We start from the raw sequence: 25,958 nt of genomic DNA, 5'->3' as shown, positions 1-25,958 counted from the left end.
GTGCAAGTCTTTCGATTTGACGCCACTTCGGTGACTTACGCATTGATGGGGATGAAATGATGATGATTAGGACAACACAACACCCACTCCCTGGGCGGTGAAAATCTCCGACGCAGCCAGGAATCGAACCCGGGTCCTTAGGATTGACATTCTGTCCCGCTGACCACTCAGCTACCGGGGGCGGACAGTGTTACACTGAGAGAGTATCATCAACTGAAAGGACTGAGGAGAGACTCAATGTCATTAAACGGTTTAAAGAAAATGGTAATCAAACTCGAAAACACAGGCGAGGTCAGTGTGGCACCTGGAAGAGGAATGCATCCTATCGCAATGGAAGGTATTGACAAGCCTTCTGTTACTATAATTAACCATGCAGCACATGCCCTAGGTAGTGCTAGTGCTTGTGCAGCGTCACGAGAATTTTCCATTCCACGGTCAACAGTATGGAAAATTTTGTGGTCTATTTTACACTACTACCCATACAAGATCCACACAGTGCAGCAACTGAAACCTCATGACCTGTATCAATGTTCTGAATTTGCTCTCGGCTTCTAACAATATGTGGCTGGGCAATATTGTATGGAGTGACAAGGCATATTTTACATTACAGGGTGCAATAAATACAGAGAACTGCCGAATGTGGGGTGCTGTTAAACAATGTGTTGGGCACAAAGAGCCACTGCACTCACCATATGTGACTGTGTAATGTGGATTCACAGGCACCTTCATTCTCAGTCCATTTTTCTTTGAAGAGAAGGCACCCAGAGGGTGTGACATCAGAAGATTACTGAGACCTCCTTACGGAGCATGAGATTACTACTTTGGAGAACTGCAGCTATGTGGAGACCACTGTTTTCATTCAAGACGAGGCACAACACCTCATGGTGCTCTCCCATTGAATGATCTGCTTAATGCAAACTTCTACAAACATGTTATTTACCAAGATTTTCCAGATGAATGGCCAGCATGGTCATCTGATCTGAATGCAGGCAACTTTTGGCTCTGGGGATATCTAAAAATACTCATTTGCCATGGACACATCTGCGGCCATTAGGCAGAAACATGTTGCTCAGATTCCAACGAAACATTTGGAAATTTGTGGTAAGGTCTTATGAGATCAAACTGCTGAGGTCATTGGTCCCTAGCCTTATACACTACTTAATCTAACTTATGCTAAGGACAACACACATACCCATGCCCATGCCCAAGGGAGGACTCGAATCTCTGACGAGGGGGGGGGGGGCAGGGGTGTGTGTGGGGGGGGGGGGGGGGCTGTGCTATTGAGCTACAGGCCTTTCAAATATATGTGGAACAGGATGGAACTAAAATCAAGCACTGTGGCATTCTTTTTGTGTTTTCTCATCAGTCACTAAAATATTCTCTCTATTTTAGTTTATTTGAATTTTAAGTGCCACTTTTTGCAGTCATTTTGTTCAGTAAGATTCCAACCAGTTGCTTGTAACACCAAAACTTTTAAGCTTTCATATGAACTTTTTGGATGTCTTCATCAACACGGAATAAATTGTTATAGATAAAGTGCAAAAACACTACGTCACAAAACACAATACAATACAATTAAAAATTAGAAATAAATTGTGAGCTACGATATTAGAAGAAAGAGTGATTGGCTACTTCAAAAGATGAAACAATCTGTGTGCACAACTTGAAAAATACTTACTCTGAGCACGTGATGCAATACGTCTTCGATTAGACATGCCTTCAAGCTGCTTCAATACTTCCTCCATTTCAGGTCTATCTTTTGCACGCTTGCGGACACACAATTTGCCCAGCTCCACCAGTTCTAGAAATGTTGCCTGATCACAAGGGCCTGCTTTCCTATCAGCTAATGTGAGGATCTGTTGATCTTCACACGCCTCCACATGGTCTTTCTGAATGTTGAAAAACATTAACTTCTTAAATCATGTTATACAATACTTTACATTCATAAATAATAATATTGCTAAAAACTAAATTCAAGCAAGGAAGACAAGTTATTTATTTAGAATTTTGAAACATTCATAACACTCCACTCAGGGATTCAGCATATTTTCATTACATTATTAGACATCATGGGACATGCAGGGAATGGGGGAGGAGGGGGAGGTATTGGTCTTATGTTTAACACAGTACAAAAAACAATACTAGAACCATTGAAACTTTGAGCACCAAATCATGTTTTAAATGTTCAGTCCTATGCTTTGTTTTATGAAAAACAAATGCCTTCCAATGCCAGTCTAACACATAAAGTAAATGTAAAATAAGGAGCAGGCAACCGCTCATCTATAGGAGATCAAGGCTTGGAGCACAGAAACACTTCACAGAAAACAGCATTCATATTCATAGCATTTCTGTGCTCTATGAATTGATCCACTATATCCGAGTGATTGTCGTTGCCTTTGTCTTATTTTACATACTGCTCCATCCAGGATTTTCCATAACTGTTAGATATAGTAAACGTAAATGACAAAATTAACAAGATTTCTCCAATGATGTGTTGTTTAACAGCAATAAACAATATTTTGCTTCACACAGTTTTCAAATTATACGTACAAATTCATCTGTTCTGTGATAAATAATAAAATATTGAAGTTGAATACAGTAAAAATGTGCTGTTGTGTCTCACAACAAACGCAGTAAAATTTAAGAAAACTGTTTTAGTCACTCTTCCAATGTTATGCTTGTGATAGAGCACAATTTGGTTAAGGTTCATTTACATTTGTTTTAACGCAGTAGTTATATGTTTAAAAGGCTTACTTTTCTTCTTCCATCTTCATCTTTGTGTGGTTAGAAGGCAAATATGAGATGATATCCAATAAGTACAGCCAGAAATGATTATTTGCAGGACCCTTAAATGACGCCAATAGTGAACATCAAAAGAATGTATCTGATTATTTTAACAGCACCAGCAATATATAATGTTGATACGAATCACAGTGACTGCCACGTGGAAGTCCTCTGCCAAATGTCTGACTCCTCCACTTATAAACTCTGCCAGAGTGATCCCACCCCACAAGTGCAACAGACTCCAATGTCCTTCATCAGGGCTTTGATTATCTATCTTCATTACCTGAAACTCCTTCCCACAACATCCTTGTCCATCACTATGCCACTCCAAATCCAAACTCCTTGCCACAGGGATCATACCCCTGTGGGAGACCCAGGTGCAATACCTGCTCAATCCACCCACCCAGCACATCCTGTTCCAGTCCTGTAATGGGCTTATCCAAGCCTATCAGAGGCAGGGGCACTTGTGAAAGCAGCCATGTCATATACCAGTTCTGCTGCAAATACTGCACAGGTTTTTATATTGGTATACCAACCACCTGTCCACCAGGATGGATGGCCGCCACTAAATTGTGGCCAAGAAGAAAGTGGACCACCCTGTGCCACAACATGCAGCTGAGCATAACATAGCTACTTCACAATCCACGCAATCTGGATCCTCCCCTCCACCACCAGCTTTCCTGAACCACACAGATGGGAGTTACACTTACAATACATTTTCCATTCCTGAAATTATCACGGCTCAACCTATGGTAACCTACTGTCCCCATTCCCACCGCCCGACAGTTTCCACCCTCTCTGTCCTATCACCTGCTCCCAATTCACTTCCCCTCATCCTTATTGTGTGCTGCTCTCTGCAAATGCAACCACTGATCTTTTCCCTTCTCTCCTCCTCTGCTTTTCCGCTACCGCTTTCCCGACCCCCTTCCCTCCCCCACAGCCTCCTAATGCTGCATCTGTGACCCTTGTCTTGCCACCATCTAGTCCCAGTACACTCTACCCCAGGCAGCACTCATTTCTTTCCCACCAACTGTACACTACCACCCCCCCCCCCCCCCACCTCCTCCAATTTCCAATGACCCACTCCAGAATGCTACTTCCATTCAATGCAGTAACATTCTGGCTGAAGCAGCTGGAGATAGTGATCATATGTGTGGGAGATGTGCCTGCTTGTGGCTTGTGTAAATGTGCGCATGTGCTTCCTCTGTGAAGAAAGCTTTGGCTGCACGCTCAATGTTTATCCATCTTTTTGCTGTGCCTCTCTGCAACTCAGTGTATCATCTTTATGAGGAGTAGCAACCTATCCTCTTCACAGTATTGTAAACATTATTCTAGTCAATCTTGAGCACCACAGCTGACAACATTAATAATTAATAAAAACACGAAAGCTGTATTATTACACATTTATTGAGTTACAATCAGTTTCGGTCGCTGAACATCTTCCGATTGCCGAGTTTATGACTTAGGCATAATTCAGCAACCTGAAGATGTGTCGTAACACAATAAATGTGGAATATCACAGCTGAGTTGGTTTTTATTAGTCATTACTCTAGTTCTAATTTATATGTCCACTCACTACTTGCATCTCAATATATGGTTATTGATTATACAATATCATGTTGCTCATGATGTTAATTTTTTTGTTAAAAATCAAATGAACAATAACAAGTACATTGTTTTCTAAATATAGCTATCCTGAAACATCCAACCAAAACTTAAAGGAATTAATGGTTTTTATCCTTTTTTTATGTCCTGTGCATCCAAATAGTTGCACTGAATTATTTATAGACAAACTGGAACACATAAAAAAGGAGTACTTAAGCAATCTGAATTTTTCAAAAGTCAGAGTACTCTAAATGCAGTTCTTGTATACATTAAGTAATGAAAGGAAAATGGGGGAGAATTCATGGCAGGTTTATGCAGTTTGTAGAATAAGAAACAACTTATTTCAGCATAAAGAAAAAAAGAGAAAACTAGGAAGGAATGGAAGAAATGAAACCACCAGGAAATCTTTCAATTGTGATCTAGTTTTGCCACAATAGTCTTCTCAGTAGCAGAAATTGGTATCCACATTTTCAAGGAAAAAAAAAATTGGTAAAATGTTATCATTCATCACAAAAATAATCAAAATTTCATATATGTTTAGCTGACAGATATTATTATTAGGATTATAATGATGATGATGATGATGATGATGATAACGATAATGACTTAGTTGATGTTGTTGGTATTGATTCAGATAATTATGTAATAGACAGACCCATCTACTGATTCTTCACTAAGTTACAATTCCCAGAATTAATCAAATTACATACACTTACCAAAAATTTTTTCTGCCTCGACTCATCGTATGCTCTTTGACCAGTAGCCAGCTCAAAGAGAACCTGCAGAGCAGAACAAATCATCATCTTACAGAGAACATGTACATTTATTTGTTTGTGATCTTTACTTTATTAGACAAAATGTATTTCACTATAGCAGCTGTTATTTAAGCCTAATTATACAAAAACTTGTCAAAAATATCTCCTACAATGAACTGTCTGCAAAGGATGTATGGAAATTTTTTGAAAACTGTTTTAGTGAATCGAGAATTTTGGTGTAAATTCTAGAACCACTTGGCCTTCTACCATCTTGAACACAAGATATTTTAGTTGTGAGTGTGGGATGATAGAATCCTACCTACTGCACCTCACATGACTGTGTGTGCAGGTTTAAATTCAGTCGCAGGAAGAATGTAGATGTGGCGGTCGAACGGCACCAACAAGTACCTGTTGGGCAATCCATGGAAGTTTTAGTGAAAGTGTGTATGAGAGGACCATGGAGTATTTATGTAACTCTGTGATAATAGTGGTAGTGGCTATTGTTAGTGAAAAAAGAACAGAGGAGAAAGAGCTCTCAAAAAAGACTCTTATTCCGGCCTTGCTAGAGGCAAGACGTATTTTATGAATCCCGTGATACAGTCATGGTTATTAAGCCAACTCATTTGAAAATGTGATTAACTTTGTTTCTGATGTGAGAAGATACCAGTGACTTACAAGAAGTCTGATGTTTATGTGAGAATTATGTTCTGTATGAAGTTTTAATATGGCGTTGGTTGATGAGAAGTAACCTTCGAGTATCTACTTATTTCACAAGTAGAGGGAGAATTTTCAAAATTCCAGTACCTAGCATCACTGTTTGGAGAAGAAGTTTAAAGAGATTCCAGAAGGCAGCGAAGAAGATTGGCTGCAGATAGCAAGTAAGTCATCTCGTTAAGTGAGGTGGGAAGTTTGCACACTTCAACACACTCACACATCATCAAAAATGTTAGAACGTCGCAACTGTGACAGGACTGAAAAAACAGAAATTGTAAGAACAAAAAATGAGGAAAGAAGCTGTTGTATGTTGCCATAGCAACTAAACCAAATACGACAAAGAATTTACGCCGAGATAACGGAACATGCTCAAGTATTTAAAGCAGCAAAATTTTGAATTGAAGAATGGAGAAGAAGATTCCAGTGTGTTTCTCTAAGATGTAACATGCCTAAAACACTTTGATTAAGAAGATCCAGTGCAGGGAGTGTAGAGCTCTCACACACACCGCGGGGATGCAGACGCGGAAACCAACATCCGACGATTTAACACCAAAGCTCCTGTGGCATCTCACTCAAGTGCCTGAGGGGTAGGGATCCTCGTGAAGGGGGGTGGGAAGGGTTTCCTGTCTTTGGGGCTATCTTCTTTCTCTTCTTCAATCTTACCAACCATATCTATTTTTTTCTTTTTTTTTTCTTTTTTCCTTCTCATTTGAGGCTATCTATTTTCTGCCTCTTTCCATATTCGCAAACTTCTAATGTTGAAGTCCTTTCCTGTTTCTGTGGTTTCTAATAACCTACATCTTATCTTTAGATAAGAAGGCCGAAGAATCAGACTACACAAACACACATCTGCATACATACAAAAATACATTTGAACACCTACTTCAACACACACACATCGTCAAAAACGTTAGACTGCCACTTCCAAACACCACTGCAAAGGTTTCTATTGCAGTTCCTTTCCGGCAACCATCATTAATGTACTGTTAAACTAAAGTTGAGTGTTCACGAGCATATTAATTATGAAATGTGGTTTCTATTGCAGTCCCTTTCCAGCAGTCACCATTACAGTACCATTACACTGAAGCTAAGTGTTCAGGAGCATATTACTTAAGAAATAACGTTACTGACAATTTTTTTTCCAAATTCATACACACAAAAAAGTCAGTTCCGTAACTATGGCATGAAAAGAGGTTTTATGTAACCTTGAAAATATTATTTATGTGCTACAATAATCAATTCTCACTGACTGTGTACTTTACTTGAAACCCACATCAAAGGTTAATTTCTTCACCAATCAAAGCTTGTGCTCCATCTCTAATGGTCTAATCCTTGATGGGACATTAAATGCTAACCTTTCTTCCTTCCTTCTTTCATTTGGCATTTGGGTTTACCTTGTAAACACTGTGAATGACATTATCATTTTATTGGAAAATAAGTTATATGTTAGATAAATAACACCCTCACATCACTGATACTACAAATATAACGGACACAGTGTCATCAGATGATGCTTCCAAATGTCTGCTACATTACCCAAAAATGGGAGGAAGGGTGGGGGGGGGGGGGGTGGAGGCAGAGGGGGAGGGGGGAGGGGGAGGAGGAGGAGGAGGGGGAGTAAAATAAGTTCACAGAGAAAGTATATTATTCAACAAAATGTAAGATGTTAAATTAAAACAATGTGGCTGAATACTCACAATTCCAAAACTGTATGTATCAACCTTTGTGGAAATTTGTTTTGAACGCAGGAATTCATCAGGTAGATAGGGGCGGGTACCATGGACTCGGCTCACTTTCATGTGAGTGTAATGACCCTGTGGACCATCACGTGCAAGCCCAAAATCACCAATCCTCGGTTCAAAGTTGGTATCCAGTAGTATGTTGGCACTGAACACATAACAGAAAGTTATAAAAACACAACACACTTTTCTGTGTGTAGATTTTGAATCGTACTCTGTTGCACAGAAAGTTAAAAAATAATTCAATTAACTTTTTGAATTAATTTCACAATACCTCCAAATATTACATATTTATTGCAACATATTAGGTAGTTACAAAAAATAGACATGAATTATAGGTTGTAAAATGTTGGAATTCAGAAGCAAAGGTTTCTTCACCTCACAAAAGAAAGTTTAGAGTTGGATGAAATGGGACTACTCGGGGATAATATACGAAAGTCATCCAGTACTCTCAGTCACTAGAGAAACAAGATAAGACCAGCAATAACTAGCCCTATTCTGCTGTGTCTCTCCTGAACTGAGCTCCAGGATGATTTTACATTTAATACTAAAGTCTATTGCCTTCCAAGTCTTTCCTTTACATTTAAAAATGATGGTACTTCTGATACTTAAAACTTATCACTTTTTCTGTATTACTCTCTGCATATCCAAATAACTTTATTTATCTGATTAACTGATCAACATTATTGAGCTGCATGCGGACATTATAAAGAAAAGAAGTTAGAGTATAAAGATGAAGATTTTGGTTTTGGTTGTGTGTTCTTAATTCATTCTCAAAAGAAGATAAGGAAAAAAGAAATGTCAGGGTTTACAAGCAGCAAAGAAAAGGACAGGTGTTTTAGTACAAACCTTTTAAAAATAAAAAAAACTTTCCAGCAAATACTTCAAAATTAACTAATATATTAACAGCATAGACTCAAATTACAAAGTGCTACAAAGTATGAGCAATCAGAAACCAGTAACATAGCATACAGCTAAAGATGAGAGCTAAATGTGTGAGTGAGTGAGTGAGTGAGTGTGTGTGTGTGTGTGAGAGAGAGAGAGAGAGAGAGAGAGAGAGAGAGAGAGAGAGAGGGGGGGGAGGGAAGATCTTGGGAGTTTAAATGTTGCCTTTTATTCATTAAGCAGCAACTCTTCTGCTAATTTTATTGTGCTTATTTTGGTCTCTTTAAACATAAGTAGTGCACAGGGGTTTAGTGATAGAAATTTTTAATGATGTGTACAAGGTTATCTTCTGAGAGCATCTTCCTTTCTTGATATGTGCCTGCCTACATTCATTTCACATTTCTGACACATTTTGTCCATGATGAGACTCACAGAACATGATGGAATGCTGGATAAATATCAGGGAAAAACAATGAAGGTCTAGCCACCCTGACAGTCCATTAAAATCTTCCATCTAGTAACTTAGATACCAGGCCAAATACAATACAGAATATTAAAAAATATATATATAATACTCCTCTAGGGAGATAAAACAGAGAGCAGATTCAGTCAGAAAATCATCTGTTCCTACACCCAAATATGTGTGAAAAGTACTAAAAGGGCGAAATGGATGCACAGGGGGGAAAAAAAGAGATGAAGTCTGAGGAAGACGACAATAGTGGAAGGCGAAAACTCACTAAAATTGGCGAGAAGTCACAAAGGTCAAAGTAGAGAATAACTAATCATTAATAAATATATGTATATTACTGTGGGTAGCAGGTTTGAGGGCAGGTAAGCGTAGAGAAGGGGGATGGCAGATGTGACTGGATGAGGTCGATTTAGTTGATACGAACAGGGATAGAACGGAGAAAGTGGGGGGGGGGAGGTGGGGGGGGGGGGTTCATAGTTAGTTTGTAGTTAGATACGTAAGATCGTGTGGCACTGGAAAAGTGCGAGAGATAACACGCAAAAATACGGGAACTGACACAGGGAGCGTGATCAGTTTGAAGGTATAGGCTTAATTCCAGCACTACACAGCCGTCATTTCACCACCACTCCCAGTCTTTTAATTTGTTTTATTTTTATTTTTATCCTTTCCACTACTTACCCCCTCCCCCCTCCACACCTTCTCACCTACCCTCCGTCTAAACTGCAACACTCCACTGTCCGCCACTCCCACCATACTATCCCTCCCCTACCCGCCCCGCCCCAGACTTCTCCTTACCCCAACCCAGTCGCCACTCCCATCACGCACTGGTGCTGCTGCTCTCAGTGTAGTTTCAGCTCTCTCAGACTGCAGACATGTGTGCAAGTTGCACGTGTGTGTGTGTGTGTGTGTGTGTGTGTGTGTGTGTGTGTGTGTGTGTGTGTGTGTGTGTCTACTGCTGACAAAGGCTTTAATAGCCGAAAGCTATGATTGTGTGAATCTTTTTATTGTGCCTATCGTGACCAGCACCTCCGCTATATGGTGAGTAGCAACTTTCCTTCTCTCGTATTGTTACATTCCATCCTGGATTTTCCATTGTTTGACCAATAATATGTATGTATTTTTTGGGTATCTTGATGTCTTCTGCATCCACCCCAGTACCAGGGAGGTATATGCAAATGTTTATAATAGTGAAATACTTACACTGCAGATCATACACAATTAGATTGTGCAAGTGCTGGGCAGAAACTATTCTGCATTTTGTTTTTCAGACCATGGCTGTGCATACACAAAGCATCATTTTCCTGATTAATCAACTTGTTTCCATTGGTCAAAAGTCCAATCATTATCTTCCAATGGCCAGTGCAATCTAAACTACTATTGTTGCTTTAATAAGAGCAAACACACTGCACACCTGCTGAACACTTGTGTTTTACTTTTAAGATTGTATTCTGTTACCAACAGCAACACATGTTCCTGCTAACTCCATTAAAGAGTAGGTAAATTTCTTGCATCCTCCACATCTTGCCGATTACTGCTGTTCTGATCACAATTTGTCCACCTTCTGTTTATGGTAATGAGAACTACAAGCAAAGACCTGAAAAGATTCGCCACTTCCACAATACAACTTCTCAACTGCATGGTGATTACAGTTCCTCCTTTGTCAATGCAGTACAAATCAACTTCTTTTCCCAATATTTGGATACATGACATGTTACATGCCTTTCATTAAATGTAATTTACAGTCCCCTCTACAAGGGATTGATGAGCTCATTTACAAATGACAGGGGTGTCACAGTATTCTGGCTGTACAGTATACCGAAAGGGCATAATAAACAAACTGCAAAACACAAATGATATACAAATATTAATTAAGCATGCAAAAATTTGTAACTATCAGCAAACATGATCCTTGCTACCAGCAACTGGCAGTAGGAAGGCCTTAAGAGATTATCAGGCATTAATAAACTCAAACTCAAGATGAACTAAAAGTACAACAGTAAGTATCAATGAAAACTACATTTCAAGGGACTGAATAAGGGGTGGTTTCCTTACCTCTCCAAGGCTTAAAATAAAAGGTTATTCGAACATTCTGTCTCATAAAAAACTTTTATTCAATGATAACACGCAACTGCTACTCTACTACTACAGATTACTGAGTAATTTAGTTAGTAAATCAGAAACTTACGGCCATAGGCAGAAGCCACAGCAGTGTTAAATGTTATTCTGTAAAAAATTTTTTAGGATATTCAACTCTGAGATTTCTATAAGTAATGTAATAATGACATGTTCACATTAATTGTTTGGAATTTAATTTCTTATTATCAAAAGATGAGTACGTACCTCTTTATATCACCATGGATAAATGGTTTTTTGTTGTTGTGCAAGAACTGAAGACCTCTTGCCGTCCCTTCAGCAATATTGTGACGCTGATCCCATGACAGTGGAGGAGTGCCATTCTACAAAATATAGCAGCAGTTACCATACATGGTGTCAAAACTCTTTTTCAGTATATCTGGTGTGCAATAACAACTAATTATTGTTGGAATGATTATATAAAATTGATAAAGGATGCTCTTTTCCACATATCATCTTCAGTAAATTCAGCACTCTACATACGTACATGTATAGATGCATACATTCTCTCTCTCTCTCTCTCTCTCTCTCTCTCTCTCTCTCTCTCTCTCACACACACACACACACACACACACACACACACACAAACTGCAACAGAAATAACAACATATATAATAGTACATTCAGTTAACATAATGATAATTCAACTGATAAAACATTTTATTGCAGTACGTTTTCGAGAGGAAGAAAAAGTTGATTTGACACAAGATAAACAAACAATTTATACTTAAATTCTTTCTTTTCCTGCTTCTAAATTTATCGTTCTTTGAATGTTGTACATTATTATGAGTGTTCACTGTAATAGATGCATAGAGGTAAACAGTCCGAGTGCAAGATATATTTATAAACCACATTAAGTCAGGTGGAAGACTAATGGCACACAAGTCTCTTCCTTAACCTGTAAGTTTTAACATTTGATGTCAGTGATTAGAGCTACATCATGCAGTTAGAATATCTCAATTTCTTAGCACTGCAAGATCACGTATTTCATGCCTACCTTCAAATATAATTTAATTTGATACAAATTCTTAGGAGCTGTTGGGTCTACTTCATGGCTTATATTACAAGTGAGGGTTAATTGTTGAGCTAACACTTCATGAAGAAAATTTATGAAATAATGTAAAATGAGCAGTTGAACAATAACAAGACTAAATATATCCAAGCAAAGTTCTAACTTTACTACATTTACAGAGAATCCACTTGATGAAAATTAAGAGGGTTAAGAGAAAGCCGCAACACTTTGATGAATATACTGCCAAACTTTGTGATACACATTTTAAATAGAAAAAGTATGTGGCAGTCACTAGGGCACAGCTTGAAAAATGAAGAAAGAATACATGAATCATCTTCTGGATGGTATGTGTGCTTTCCTCGTTATTATTATGATAAAAATAGTTATAAATACCACTGAAATCAACTCCAACAAAGGAGTAGAACATTATCAAACCAATGGGCCCTCTCAATGGAATAGAAAGCCATAGGTTAGAGGACAGTGTCTCACATGGAGCCGAGCCAGTTAACTTGAACAACTCCAGCTCATTGCCCATCAAGCCCATTTGTTAGTTTCTCTAGATCAAGCTCTGATATCCAGCAGAATGCTAAACCATTCCCCTGTGTTTGTGTTAGGAGAAAAAAGTCTTGTATCATATGAAACATTTTCCCTTCTTGAATGTATATGAATGAATATGAAGCAGGGCCAGGGAGGAGAAGAGGGAAAATTAGAATTTAATATTTCACTGATTATGACACCATTAGAGATGCAACATAAACTCAAAACGCCAATGGTCAATGATGGGAAGTAAATCGGCTGTGTGATTTTCACAGGCACCAACCCCGTACTTGTATTAAGCAATTTTGGAAACCACAGAAGACCTAAATATGGACAGGAAGATATAAACATGAGCTGTGAGCCCAGTGTCTACACCAGTGTGCCACAAAGACCAGTCAGGACCAAAGAAAATTAAAGTGAATCCAATTACAACCTCCCCCCCCCCCCCTCCCATCCCCACCTCCAGTCTCTATTTGAACCTATTGGTGTGTTTGTTGTGACAAACTCTCAGTGCCTATCTAAACTGGATACCTCTTTATATCACCATAGATAGTTGTTGTTGTTGTTGTTTTTTGTGTTGTACAAGAATTCAAGAATTGAACTTCCCCATAAATAGCTGCTTGGTTAACAACCGATAACATACATTAACACTTGCACGAGACACAACTGTAAAGAGAATACAAAAAAATGAAACCATGCCAACTCAAGCAATGATTCTTTTTATAGTCAGTGCTAACTCCACTCATTAAATGTGATGAAGTAAATCCATGATGAAGCCACATCAACCCCACTTTTATTGAAACCATTTGCCCCTTTATATGGAGGACAGCTTGTAATAGACTTGTCTGCCAGTTCTCATGAAGATGGCTGTTGCAGATAAGGGCTACTGCTACTATGTCACTTCAAGTATAATGCTGAACAGTGTGTGCGCATTTCCTGCAGCTCTGATGGGTTCGGTAAGTGATGGAAAGTACCGAAGCATGTTACAAAAAGCTCTTCCTCTGACAGTGCTGCGGTACTGCCACTGGCACACGAATCTTTATGGCTCATAGAATCCTTCTTCTGTGATGCCCATGTGTGCGCTCCACATAGCTGCAGGTACAAAACTGAATCATAATACCCTGGCATGGATGACATTACAGAATGACTGGACACCTGTGTGCAGGAGGTCATGGGTACATCAAACTGAACTTGACTCAAGCAGAACACATGGCAGGCAAGATCTTTACTGTGGATACATGCACAAAGGATGAGTATGAATTGAAATTTATGTAAAAATTTTGCACTGATTATAGGACCAAGCACATCTGCAATCACAGGTAGGGCTACATCAGGTAGAAGTTGGAAGTCAGGTGCAATTCCAGTTAGAATTGCACCTGACTTCCAACTTCTACCTGTCATACCAGCACCATTGCTCTGTCGAGTCATATTGGATAGCATCGTTTCATTTTTTCCAGTTGCGACTTTGTAGTTGTCAGTGTGTCACTACTTGCACACTGAGTTTTGCCACTTGTGCCACCAGCTGTTCTGTGGTGAGTTCAAGAGGTACATGCTGCTGTTGGGAAGCATTCCTGCATGTTCCAGTGTCAGTGTCATCAGGTTCCATAACTATGCGCATTTCAGAGCCACTGTCTTGGCTGTTGTTGATTTTTGCACTGTTTGTGACAGTATATGCCTTTTTCACTAAGACTTGCAATAGTAAAATAGTCTGTGCTACAATGGTGGTGTGGACATTGACTGGCAGCTTGTGAAGAGATAGTACATGTAAAGCCTGTTCAGGCAGAATTTCGGGGTCAGCTAACGAAATTTAATGCTTGAGGAATTATGATGCACACTTGTTGCCAATATTGACAGCTGTGAAAATTTTTTGTAATCGCAACCATGGTGACAATGTGCAACACTGTTTCAGAGATTCTTTTGGCACAGCATAACTTCACTGTGGCAATGTTTCTTCTATTTCTGCTACCACTTCTAAGTCCAGATGTGAAACCACTAACTTAACCTTATCTGTGTTATTTGACACCTTCTGCTGCTGAAATATAAATTCAGCCTGCATGAACCAGAGCCACAGTCACATCGGCCAGAATGCAGGAAGCTTAACATTTCTGTGTCAAGGACTAAATGTACTCGGCAGTGGGTGCAAGATACAGCTACAGCACCTGAACAGCACAGTCTTCCATATAACATGTGCAAAAATAATTTGCACACAAAGGTATGTAAGTATTAAGGTCTACAATACACTGCCAGCTGAAATCAGACAGTCAGAGCATAAAAATAAATTTAAAAAAGAACTTAATGAAACTATATTTGAGCAATGTTTTTATTCTGTAAATCATTTTATTGATCCTTAACATTTTACTGGATTGTTTGTATTAACACGTTCATCACCAAGTCACCCATATCTGGGAGATTGGTGTGCTTTTGTGGGGGCCTCATCACCCACAGATGGGTGACAGCCTTCTTGTTCGCATTAATAGGATTTGCAGGAGGAATTTTCAAAGGAATTTAATGGAAAAAGCACTGAAACATTACTGTAGGACATACAACATAAACATACAAACAATATACACATAATACTACATGTTTTATTCATTTATATTTAGGGTAACATGGTATGATATACTATGTCATATAGTGAGTTTGGACAACTGGAACAATAGGTTGCAGTTTTTTTTCCCCCTTTGCTTCTTGGCATTAGGCAGTTTGCCTCTCTTTCTGGTAGCATAGAGCACACATTCTTGTTATATAGCATTTTTCATAGACAACCATTCAGTAAAAAGACATTCCCAAAATTTTCTTATTTCTATCTTTGTTTTTGTGACCCTCTGTACACAATATCAGCATTTACTATACCTGTTCCTAAAAGCAAATGTAGTGCTGATTTCCTATACCATGTTAGACCCTTCCATATTGTTGTGGCACATGGCACCATTCAATTGCTTCTGTCAGTGCAAGCTTTTCTATTATTATATGTCAGTATCGACAAAGGTTTCTGTTTCATGGGATGACCGCAGCGCGGAGAATCTGAGCTTGATATTATAATACGTGCATCTTCTGTTGATAACATCACAACATCGTTAACATCCCTCTGTTTTAGCACTATAATACCCTTGTCATCTTCATGTGCTATCATTTCACCTGTCTTCAGTGGGTACAACATTACAAAATGTGGCATAATTTTTTTACCATACATTTCCAACAATACGCATTTTGAATTTTAGATGTTTGACTGCTAATTCATAGCTCACGTAAAAGTTGTCTACAAACAAAGTTTGTCCTTCATTTAGTAATTTAGCTGCAAGTTAAATGTGTATGTTTTCAGCTACACTAGCTTGCTTTCTTCCCCTGGTGTCTTGTCCAGAATATACTTTTACAGACAATGTATACCCTTCAACGGAGCACAGTTTGGAAAGTTTTATGCCATACTTATGCAATTTTGTTAGTATGTATTGCCCAAACCTTAGTTGTCCCTCCAAGGAACCATTGTCTCATCAACTACAATATCTTCGCCTGATGAAAAGGTTTTTTCATACATGTCTGTTAGTATGTTTAGGAGTGATAAAACTTTTCCAGGTCTGCTACGTTTATCTATTGTTTAGTTATTTGCAAAATGCAAGTTTGCTAACAGTAGTTCAAAATGATTATGGGACATTGTGTTGCGCAGAAATGGAAAGTTGTAATGAGGGTCCCACTGACCAACATCCAACAAGTGTTTTCTGTACTAACCCATCCAAATCATCAGATCAACAAAGTTTGTAATCTCCTTGGGCATGATGGGTTTCCATCTGTTCAGTCGAGCATACTCAGTCATTTCATGTTGGTACAGCTTTTGCTATCTATTACCGTATTTACTCGAATCTAAGCCGCACCTGAAAAATGAAACTCGAAATCAAGGAAAAAAATTTTTCCCGAATCTAAGCCGCACCTGAAATTTGAGATTCGAAATTCAAGGGGAGAGAAAAGTTTTAGGCCCCACCTCCAAATCGAAACAAAATTGGTCCATTGTAATATGAGACACAATTTAGGTCGAATGAATGACGATACAGCTACAGTAGTTTGGTTTGAGTCGTAAGCTTAGCAGTTAAGCTTTACCAGTTAGCCATTGCTATGCGTCAGGCACTCCGTCCGTATTTATACGGGTACCCTTCCTTTTTCACGTGCTTCGTCTGGGTTGTATTGATTGCTTATTTTTCTTTGATCTGATAAGTGCCGTTACTTTGTTATAGGTGTTTACATCACTCTAAGCTGAAATGCATTATTGTACTGTGTCACGCATTGTTTGTCGCATTCTGATGAGTGTTTACGATCTGTCGCCGCTCGCGGCATGGCTGGCTTTTGTACGCGCAACCGCCGCTTCCAATTGAAAATAAATAAATAAAAATACGTAAATAAATAAAATCGTCTCATTAGCGAAACAATGGCAAGAGACTGCAATTTGTTGTTACTTACACTGCTGCTTTCTTTGATAATGATCAATAAGAACCAAATAATAGATTGCGTGTGATAGAAGATGTTGTGAAGGAGAGTTTAGCGAAAATTTTTCTCCATTTGAATATCTTTTCAGATGCCTCTTTAGTACATTACATTCTGCACAGAAATTAGAGTCATCTTAGATTTAAAAATCTAGTCAGTTGTCGTGCTTCATTTCTGACTGTATCTCTAATCGGCGTAAGAATAATACTAATATAAACATGGCATGATATGTATATTCTTCCGCGATTGCTGTTGTCTCACTCTAGTTTCGTAATTTATTAGGCAGACAGGATTTAAATGAAGTAGCAGCAAACACAAAAGAATACATGGCAAAATGTTTATATTCGTATTATTCTTATGATGAAGAGAATACTGCGCGTGATTCACAATTCATAAAAGTTCCTATTAGCAACCATCTCTTGTCACAGGTAGGAAAAAACTCAGAACGTAGAGTTGGCCATATTGACAAACATCCCAAACAGTCTTGCCAGTCGGATTTTCGTAGTACATTGAAAGGCTGCTACATTCGAAGATGAACAATACGGAATTTGTATTTACTTCGTTGGATAATGAAAATGCAGTGGTCGAAACTCGGGGCGGAGAAAAAAAGCTCGTCTTCCACCTTTTTCTTTTTATTTTTTTTAATTTATTTACTGACGCAGAGGTTTTGGCGCCAGTATTTATCTTTGTGCCTGCAAAGCATGCCTGTGTAGCGCTACATATATTCGACGGCAGAAGTTACTTGTGGCGGCACCTACCAACATTTTACAGAACTTCCGCTTACTTTGCACTCGATTCTAAGCCGCAGACGGTTTTTTGGATTACAAAAACCGGAAAAAAAGTGCGGCTTAGATTCGAGTAATTACGGTAGTCTTTGTGACTAGAAGGCTAATCACTTTGTTGTCTAATAGGAAAAGCACTTTACCTGCAGTAATAGCAGATGGCCAATCCTTCAGAAACCCACCTTTTCTAGAGAACAGAAATGACTGTTGCCTGTTAGCAAATTTGTTGCACTGGATAATGTCCAATGAACTGTCCACAGAGTTCAGTTCCTCTTCTTTCTCTGCAGTAAGTTTTTCTAAGATGTCATCAAAGCCTTCACTTGCATACAATTTCTTCGTGTTGGGGTCTGAACTTCATGAAATTCTATTTATCACTTTCCGGCTAAAACACACTACTTTGTCATTACTACTCTCCTCACTTTCAATTATTCTTTTACGCTGTACAAGGAACATTTTGAAGATACAGAGGTTACTTATGTGTTCTCAGACACAGTATGCTTCTCGACTCAATGACAGATCCAGAGTACCTGCCGTAAGATCACAGGCAGTCCTGTAACCGAAGTGCTTATCACTTTCCCCATTTCGGAACTAAATGTCCATGTCAAACATTCCCTCCCATACAGTCTTGGCATGTGAGGCAAATTTATTTGTTCAGATACAGACACTTTACAGCAATACACCACCACTCTCACCTCAGCCTTCACTGGACATAATTATCCCAACAGCCCAGTTCAAAAGCAGATTTCCTGGGCCATCACATCCAATCCTGGTCCTACTGATCCCTTCGAAAAGACAACTTTGGGGCACACCACTTGTCACTCAGTATTATCCTGACCTTGAATGTATTAATCAGCTACTTCAATAAGGCCATGATTCTTAAAATAGTGGCCTGAAATCAGATCCATTCTGTCTGAGGTTTTGCCCACCACACCTAGAATACCTTTTCATCGCCCTCCAAATCTCTGCAATATCCTTGTCAGACCCTATGCTCCTTCTGCAACCATCTCCCCACCCTATGGTGCTTACCCCTGTGACCATCTTTGGTGCAAGACTTGCCCTATGCATCCTCCTACCACCAGCTATTCCAGCCCTGTAACAGCTGTTATGTAAACACTGTTTGGCCTTTTACATCAGCATGACTACCGCCCAGTCAGGTTGAATGGGCATAGGCAGAGGGCATATACTGGTAACACAATATCCTATTGCAAAGTATGCTCTACAAATTGACAATCATAACATCAATGCTTGTTTCACCACACATGCCATCTGGATGCTTTCCCCAGACACCAGCTTCTCAGAACTCCACAGATGGGAACTAGTGCTACAACATGTCCTCGATTCTTGCCACCCACCTGGCCTTAATTTACATTAATTCCTTCCATCTCATCATTTCTTCGCAGTAACTATTCCTCTCTTCATTTTAGTTTTCTACATCTACCATTTTCTGACTTGTCTATTTTTCACCTCCCCCCCCTCCCACATCTGTTACATACAATGCACTTAGATTTTCATGCTTATTAACTCATACACAATGATTTGGTAATAGTCTCTGTTTTGCATATTACCCTGTCTTCCACCTTTAAGGTATCAGGTTTTCAAATCTCATCTGGTGCAGTCCCCAACAAACAGTCTTTCCTTCTCATCCCATCTGGCAAGTCTCCCGTGACCCAGTGTTCTGGGTGACTTTTCTGAACTCTATCCTTTTTCCTAAACCTCTCCAGTCCTTTTCCTTCATACTCCCCCTTCAAAGTCAATCCTTCTCCCAGGAGGAGGAGCCACTGGCTCCGAAAACTTGTAAAAGTAAAACGTGTGTGTGTGTGTGTGTGTGTGTGTGTGTGTGTGTGTGTGTGTGTGTGTGTGTGTGTGTGTGTGTGTTCTCCCGCCGCCACTTGTTGAGTAGATTTTTTTTATCTATCCATTTACAATCCATTTACATTGTACGGTCAATAATTCATTATTTTTGTTGTTAAAATTTAGCTTATGAATTTATGGAGTAAAAGCATGCGTGTATATTGTATCACTTTATATGGATTATTCTGTGTGTCAATTTTGTACGTGTTCCATTTTTGTAGCAAGTTCATATGAAGTTAGCATGTACATTTGGACATCACATAACAGCCTTTATTCAACAGATGGGTAAGTAAACAAATCAAGTAAATAAATCACAAGAGCCTTGAAGAGGACTCTGCAAGATGTGTAGTTATGTATTTTGCTTAATATTCTTACTGCTTACTTCTACAAAATTAATACTTTATTTATTTATTTATCTTTCATAAAATTACATTGTTTGGATCAAGATATATTTTCATTTCATGCACCGACAGGTACATAGTTTTTACTGTCTACTGTTTAACAAAAATATAATTTATTACAAAATTATTCCAGGGCTGTTTCATATTAAATTAGATTTTGTGGAATTTTTCTTTTGATACAATAATGGTATTGCAGTTGTTTTGAACTGCAGTGCACATAAATTCATTAGCACTGTAATAGCAGTTTTCTATAATATAGGAGTAAAGAAGACCATTCACGAAACAGTAGAAGCACTGAGTCACCGACAGCCACACACAAGCGAGAGAATGAAAACTTGCTATCTTTTGGGAAAAACCTTTGTTTTGGAGTGAAGGAGACTAAATTGCAAGGTAATCAGTCCCTTCATCAATTAAGTGGCAAATCAGGAGTAGGTGTCAAAGGAAGGAGGCACAAGGCAAATTCTGGCAAGCCTAAGTGTAATTAACACAATAAAAACCGCAGACAAGTAGTAAACAGATCAGTCAAGACAGGGCACTAAAAATCAACTGAAATAGAATAAAGAGAAGAAAAATGTGGAAAGAGTAGAGGCCAGGCTGAGCACCCAGCAAAGGCCACCAAGGGACCCCAAGGGGGCTGGGGGGGGGGGGGGGGGTGAAGGGAGGAAGCTGGAAAGAGGTCTCCCACCAACCCCTCAGGTGGACAATGAGGCCAAAAAGTCCTACCTTACAGGGGTAAATAGAAACCACCTCTGTGGTCAAAATGTAACACCAGTTCAGCCGAGTTGGCGATATCTGCTAGCACCAGAGGAACTGTGTCAGGAAGATTAAGCTGTCACCTCAAAGCAACCAAATTACGGAATCTATGACTAAGTGGGTCATTGTCAGGCGGGATTCGCATTGGAAGTGAGGAGGGCCCTCACATACGAGAATATGGCCATGGGTCAGCCAAGTATGGTCAATGTGGAGTCTATAGTGGACGGTGGATTCCCTGCAAAAAACACACAGGGGACAACTGTTGCGTGGTCTTGGTCTCCTCAATTGTCCTCATTTTATATGGGGAGATCAAGACACACCAATCTGAGTTCCAGATTTCCAGCAATCAATGGCATATAAATGACCAAAGGTATCCAGTTCTGGGACCTCCATTTCCAGAATCAGCATCCTGCTGGCCAGCTTGGCCAACAAGTCATCACGTTCATTTCTCAAAATCACAACACGACTGGGGGTCCAGATGAAAATGACTGGCTGCCTAGCTTGATGGAGGTCGGAGACAAGACTCTGGATAGCCATAACCAGTCGGTGAGGACAGTAGCAATGGTCTATACCTGAAGTCTGCTAAGGGAGTCACTGCACATTACGATACTCTTGCCAGTGCAAGAACGAACATGACTAAGGGCTAATTTAATGGCCATCAATTCAGCAATGAAATCATTGCAGCCACATGGTGGAGAGTGGAGTTAACTGCATCATGCACGTGTGTACGCAGTCCATCAACTACTGAGCCATTGTTGAATACTACTTCCGAACCTGGACACTTCTCAAGGACAGCAAAGAACAGGCAATGAAAAATCGTGGTGTCAACGCAACCTTTTGGACCAAAGGGGGCTTCAAGGCAAATGCCATGGGGGCAGAAGCGATGTCTCCCTGAACAGAGGTGACAGTGGAGGAAGCTGCAGTTCCAAACAGACACTGGGGGTGTGAAGAAATTGTAAACCCAGTTCTGGGTCACTGCTGTGGAGGTGGAGCTCCCTTCCAGGGAAAAGGACACCGTAGTTTGTATGTTCAGGGAAAGCTACGAAGGTGTACAGCATGCGGTGTGTCTCATCTACATTAAGTAATTGATCAGCTAGGTAAAGCTCTGCGTGTAGGTGGGCAATACAATGAACAAGTCTTGATGACTGAACACTGAAAGTCGTGAGTGAGAGCCCATGACTGTACCTTCCATATGGCAGGTGACACTCAGCAATAACCATTCAGCATAACTGTCCATCTCGAGAGGTTTCTTACCCAGTTTCAATACTGGAACTATCGCACTTTCTTACCACTGAGATATGAACTCACCTTTGCTCCAGATCTGATAGAAGAGAGAAAGGATGTGATCTGGCAGTTCACTAAGAGCTGTTTCAGCATTTGGTTGTGGACGCAGTCTGGCACTGGGGCCATAACACGAAAATGGGCTAAAGCATTGGAGAGTTCCCATTGACTGCTGGTGGTGGTGGTTAGTGTTTAACGTCCCGTCGACAACGAGGTCATTAGAGACGGAGCACAAGCTCGGGTTAGGGAAGGATTGGGAAGGAAATCGGCCGTGCCCTTTCAAAGGAACCATCCCGGCATTTGCCTGAAACGATTTAGGAAAATCACGGAAAACCTAAATCAGGATGGCTGGAGACGGGATTGAACCGTCGTCCTCCCGAATGCGAGTCCAGTGTGCTAACCACTGCGCCACCTCGCTCGGTCCCATTGACTGAATAGGGCACTATATGCCTCCAGGTACTGGGTTGTAAAAGCTAAGTGCATTCGCTCCACCTGCTGATTTATGAGCCAAAAGGTGTGGGTAGTAGTTCTTAGATGCAGATGTACAAGCGTAATGCTCAGCAAAAATCAGTATAAATGGGTCAGTATAAATGGCACCATCTAAGGAAATACTTGGTATACCTGCGTGGGAATGGAAGCTGTAGAGTCGTCTGATCTTTGCCTGTATCTGTGATGGAGAAGTACATGATCCAATGGTGGAAACTTAACATTTCCTGGATTCTTGCTTTTACGAGGTAGTGGATGCGGGCACGGAGCCATTTAAAGAAATGAGGTGCTTTTCTGAAGGGTGCCGCTTATGTTGTTTGAGAGCCCACTTACAATCTCTAATGACCACAGCAATCTCTGGGGTCACCAGGGTACCGTTCTCTGATGGGTGATCCTACAGAAGAGAGGATGGCTTGATTGGCTGCCAAAAAAAGGCTGCCATAGTATGATGAACAGTAGCATCAATACTGCTTTGTGATGGGGAGCTAAGGACAGCAGAGATGAAGCCATCCCAGTCACTATTACAGAGAATCCACCTGGGCAGGTATGCACGGGAGCAATGCTGAGGGAGAGACATGAAAATTGGGAAGAAGTCACTACCACACAGGTCATTGTGAACCCTCCAGTCGACAGATAATAGAAGACCAGGACTGTAAAAGGAGAGATCAATGGCCGAATATGTTCCATGTGCCACACTGAAGTGTGTGGGGGGCACCAGAGTTCAAGAGCCAAAGGTTGAGTGGTAACAGTGAAGTTTTGATGTCTTTACCATGGCCAGTGACCGTTGTTCCAACCCACAATAGGTTATAGGCATTGAAGTCGCCCAAAACTAGGAAAGATGAGGGTGGTGGTGGTGGTGGTTGGGGGGGGGGGGGGGCAGTAATGCAGACAGTACATCCTGGGACATGACATCATCAGGGGGAGGAGGGGGGTGTGATAAACCTTGTTGTTGTTGTTGTTGTTGTTGTTGTTGTTGTCTTCAGTCCTGAGACTGGTTTGATGCAGCTCTCCATGCTACTCTATCCTGTGCAAGCTTCTTCATCTCCCAGTACCTACTGCAACCTACATCCTTCTGAATCTGCTTAGTGTATTAATCTCTTGGTCTCCCTCTACGATTTTTACCCTCCACGCTGCCCTCCAATGCTAAATTTGTGATCCCTTGATGCCTCAAAACATGTCCTACCAACCGATCCCTTCTTCTAGTCAAGTGAAACCTTACAGATGGTAAAAGCCTGAGGTGCCTGTACCTACGGAGAAGTCGGGAATGAGTAGCTAGCAAGTTCAGGGGAGGCAGTAGGTGCCCAGGCTCTGAATGAGGAATGGAACAGTGTCAGAAGCAGCATGGTCTCAGTGTGCAGCACATGGGTACCGGAAACTCAGTGTGTGTGCAACCGGCACAATGTGATTGCTTCTGAAAGCTGCCAAACTTTTCATTCTCTTTTGTATGTGCCTGTAGGCGACTCAATGGTTCTGATATTTGGTGAGTGGTCTCCATTACTCCTTTTGCATTCTGTCATAACTCATTCATTTACTTTAGGTGAACTGTCCCAGAAGAGCACAAATATGTAAAATAAACCAGCCCCTTGCCATGATGTCAACAGAATTTGCTATACCTCTAAGTGGAATATATGCCAAATTGAGCTTTTTGTAATAGTTTACCTAAGTACTGTTTCATTTTAACTTTTCATTCAGCTGGACCTCAGGGAATGTTAAAGAAAGTGTTTCAATGAATGTATGGTCATTAATGTCTACTTCTGGTAATACCTGGCATTATTTCATTCTTTTTGAAATGACTTGATATGAGTCTTTGTGCGAGTCAGATTGAAATTGTTTGTGTAAACCAGCTGCAGGCCTATTTGGCTAACATCTGAGCCTTCTCTTTTGAGACATAGTGGGCCACATTATGTTTCTGCTAATCAGCCAGCTCCAGTTACACACACTGCTACTATTATTATCTTTTCACTTTCACTTCCCTTGCTGCCACACCCAGCACTATTAAACCCATTACTGGCCATTGTCCCTTTTTTGGGACGCATATATTTTACTTATTTCTACATAAGCAATGGAGCTTTTAGCCTTTATTGTTGCACCTGTTGGTTCAACTAGCTGCTATAATGAAACTTCCTGGCAGATTAAAACTGTGTGCCCGACCGAGACTCGAACTCGGGACTTTACCTTTCGCGGGTAAGTGCTCTACCATCTGAGCTACCGAAGCACGACTCACGCCCGGGCCTCACAGCTTTACTTCTGTCAGTATCTCATCTCCTACCTTCCAAACTTTACAGGAGCTCTCCTGCGAACCATGCAGAACTAGCACTCCTGAAAGAAAGGATATTGCGGAGACATGGCTTAGCCACAGCCTGGGGGATGTTTCCAGAATGAGATTTTCACTCTGCAGCTGTGAGGACCGGGCGTGAGTCGTGCTTCGGTAGCTCAGATGGTAGAGCACTTGCCCGCGAAAGGCAAAGGTCCCGAGTTCGAGTCTCGGTCGGGCACACAGTTTTAATCTGCCAGGAAGTTTCATATTAGCACACACTCCACTGCAGAGTGAAAATAGAAAGAAAATAGAAAGAATGTGAATTTGGATAGCGCATTTGGCCTTGTCCCAAAAATGGGACGCTCTGTAGTTTTTGTTCTAATAAACTGAAAATTTTCGAAACAACTTTTTATTCAATTAATCACTGAATGTAATGCATTTATGTATTAAAGTTTTCAAAAAATGATCTGATAGAGTTTTGACCAGTAATGTGTTATTGTAATCACTTACTGTTTCTTTCTCATAAACATGCACAAGTAAATCACACACTTGACCCCACAGTTCACAATTTCACTGTATTTGTTGCATGAATGCACTGTTCAAGGAATAGCTATCATGAGGATGGGAGAAGGGGGGGGGGGCCGAGAGAGAGAGAGAGAGAGAGAGAGAGAGAGAGAGAGAGAGAGAGAGAGGGTGGGGGGAGAACAAACTTAAAATTTTTTAGCAGTAATCAGTATTATAGTATGAATATAACCATCATTTTTGTCTTTCCAAAGTAGAAAGGCTTTCAGAGGCTAGAATTTAAAGCAAACCAGTTCCACAATGTTTACAGCAAAAGCAAAGCACATTCATTTGAAGTGTGAGGGATATAAATAGTCTGAGTCCACAGCAGCACTAAAAAATGTGTGATTTTTCATCTCAACTCAATGCCTTTAATGACACACTTCATATCAAAATTTTCTCTTTCTATAAATGCAACCTGAAGAGCAGAATGTAAAAGAGTACAAATGATTGACAAGTCTTCAATTTACCAATTACTAA

General features: G+C 40.2%; 1 protein-coding gene across 1 annotated transcript in view; it reads right to left on the bottom strand.

Annotated features, from left to right (window-relative positions):
* LOC126262358 (interleukin-1 receptor-associated kinase 1-like) overlaps nt 1-25,958 on the bottom strand; it is a 193,902-nt gene that overhangs the window by 54,481 nt on the left and 113,463 nt on the right. Inside the window, exons 7-10 of the mRNA XM_049958943.1 lie at nt 11,292-11,407; nt 7,556-7,745; nt 5,106-5,168; nt 1,679-1,889 (exon numbers count right to left, since the gene is read on the bottom strand). Coding sequence (XP_049814900.1) covers nt 1,679-1,889; nt 5,106-5,168; nt 7,556-7,745; nt 11,292-11,407 — 580 coding nt within the window. The remainder of the gene's footprint in view (nt 1-1,678; nt 1,890-5,105; nt 5,169-7,555; nt 7,746-11,291; nt 11,408-25,958) is intronic.

The sequence above is a fragment of the Schistocerca nitens genome, chromosome 6, assembly GCF_023898315.1.
Source record: "Schistocerca nitens isolate TAMUIC-IGC-003100 chromosome 6, iqSchNite1.1, whole genome shotgun sequence".
NCBI lineage: Eukaryota > Metazoa > Arthropoda > Insecta > Orthoptera > Acrididae > Schistocerca > Schistocerca nitens.
The sequence above is the reverse complement of the archived record's forward strand: the minus strand, read 5'-3'. Positions and strand labels throughout refer to the sequence as shown.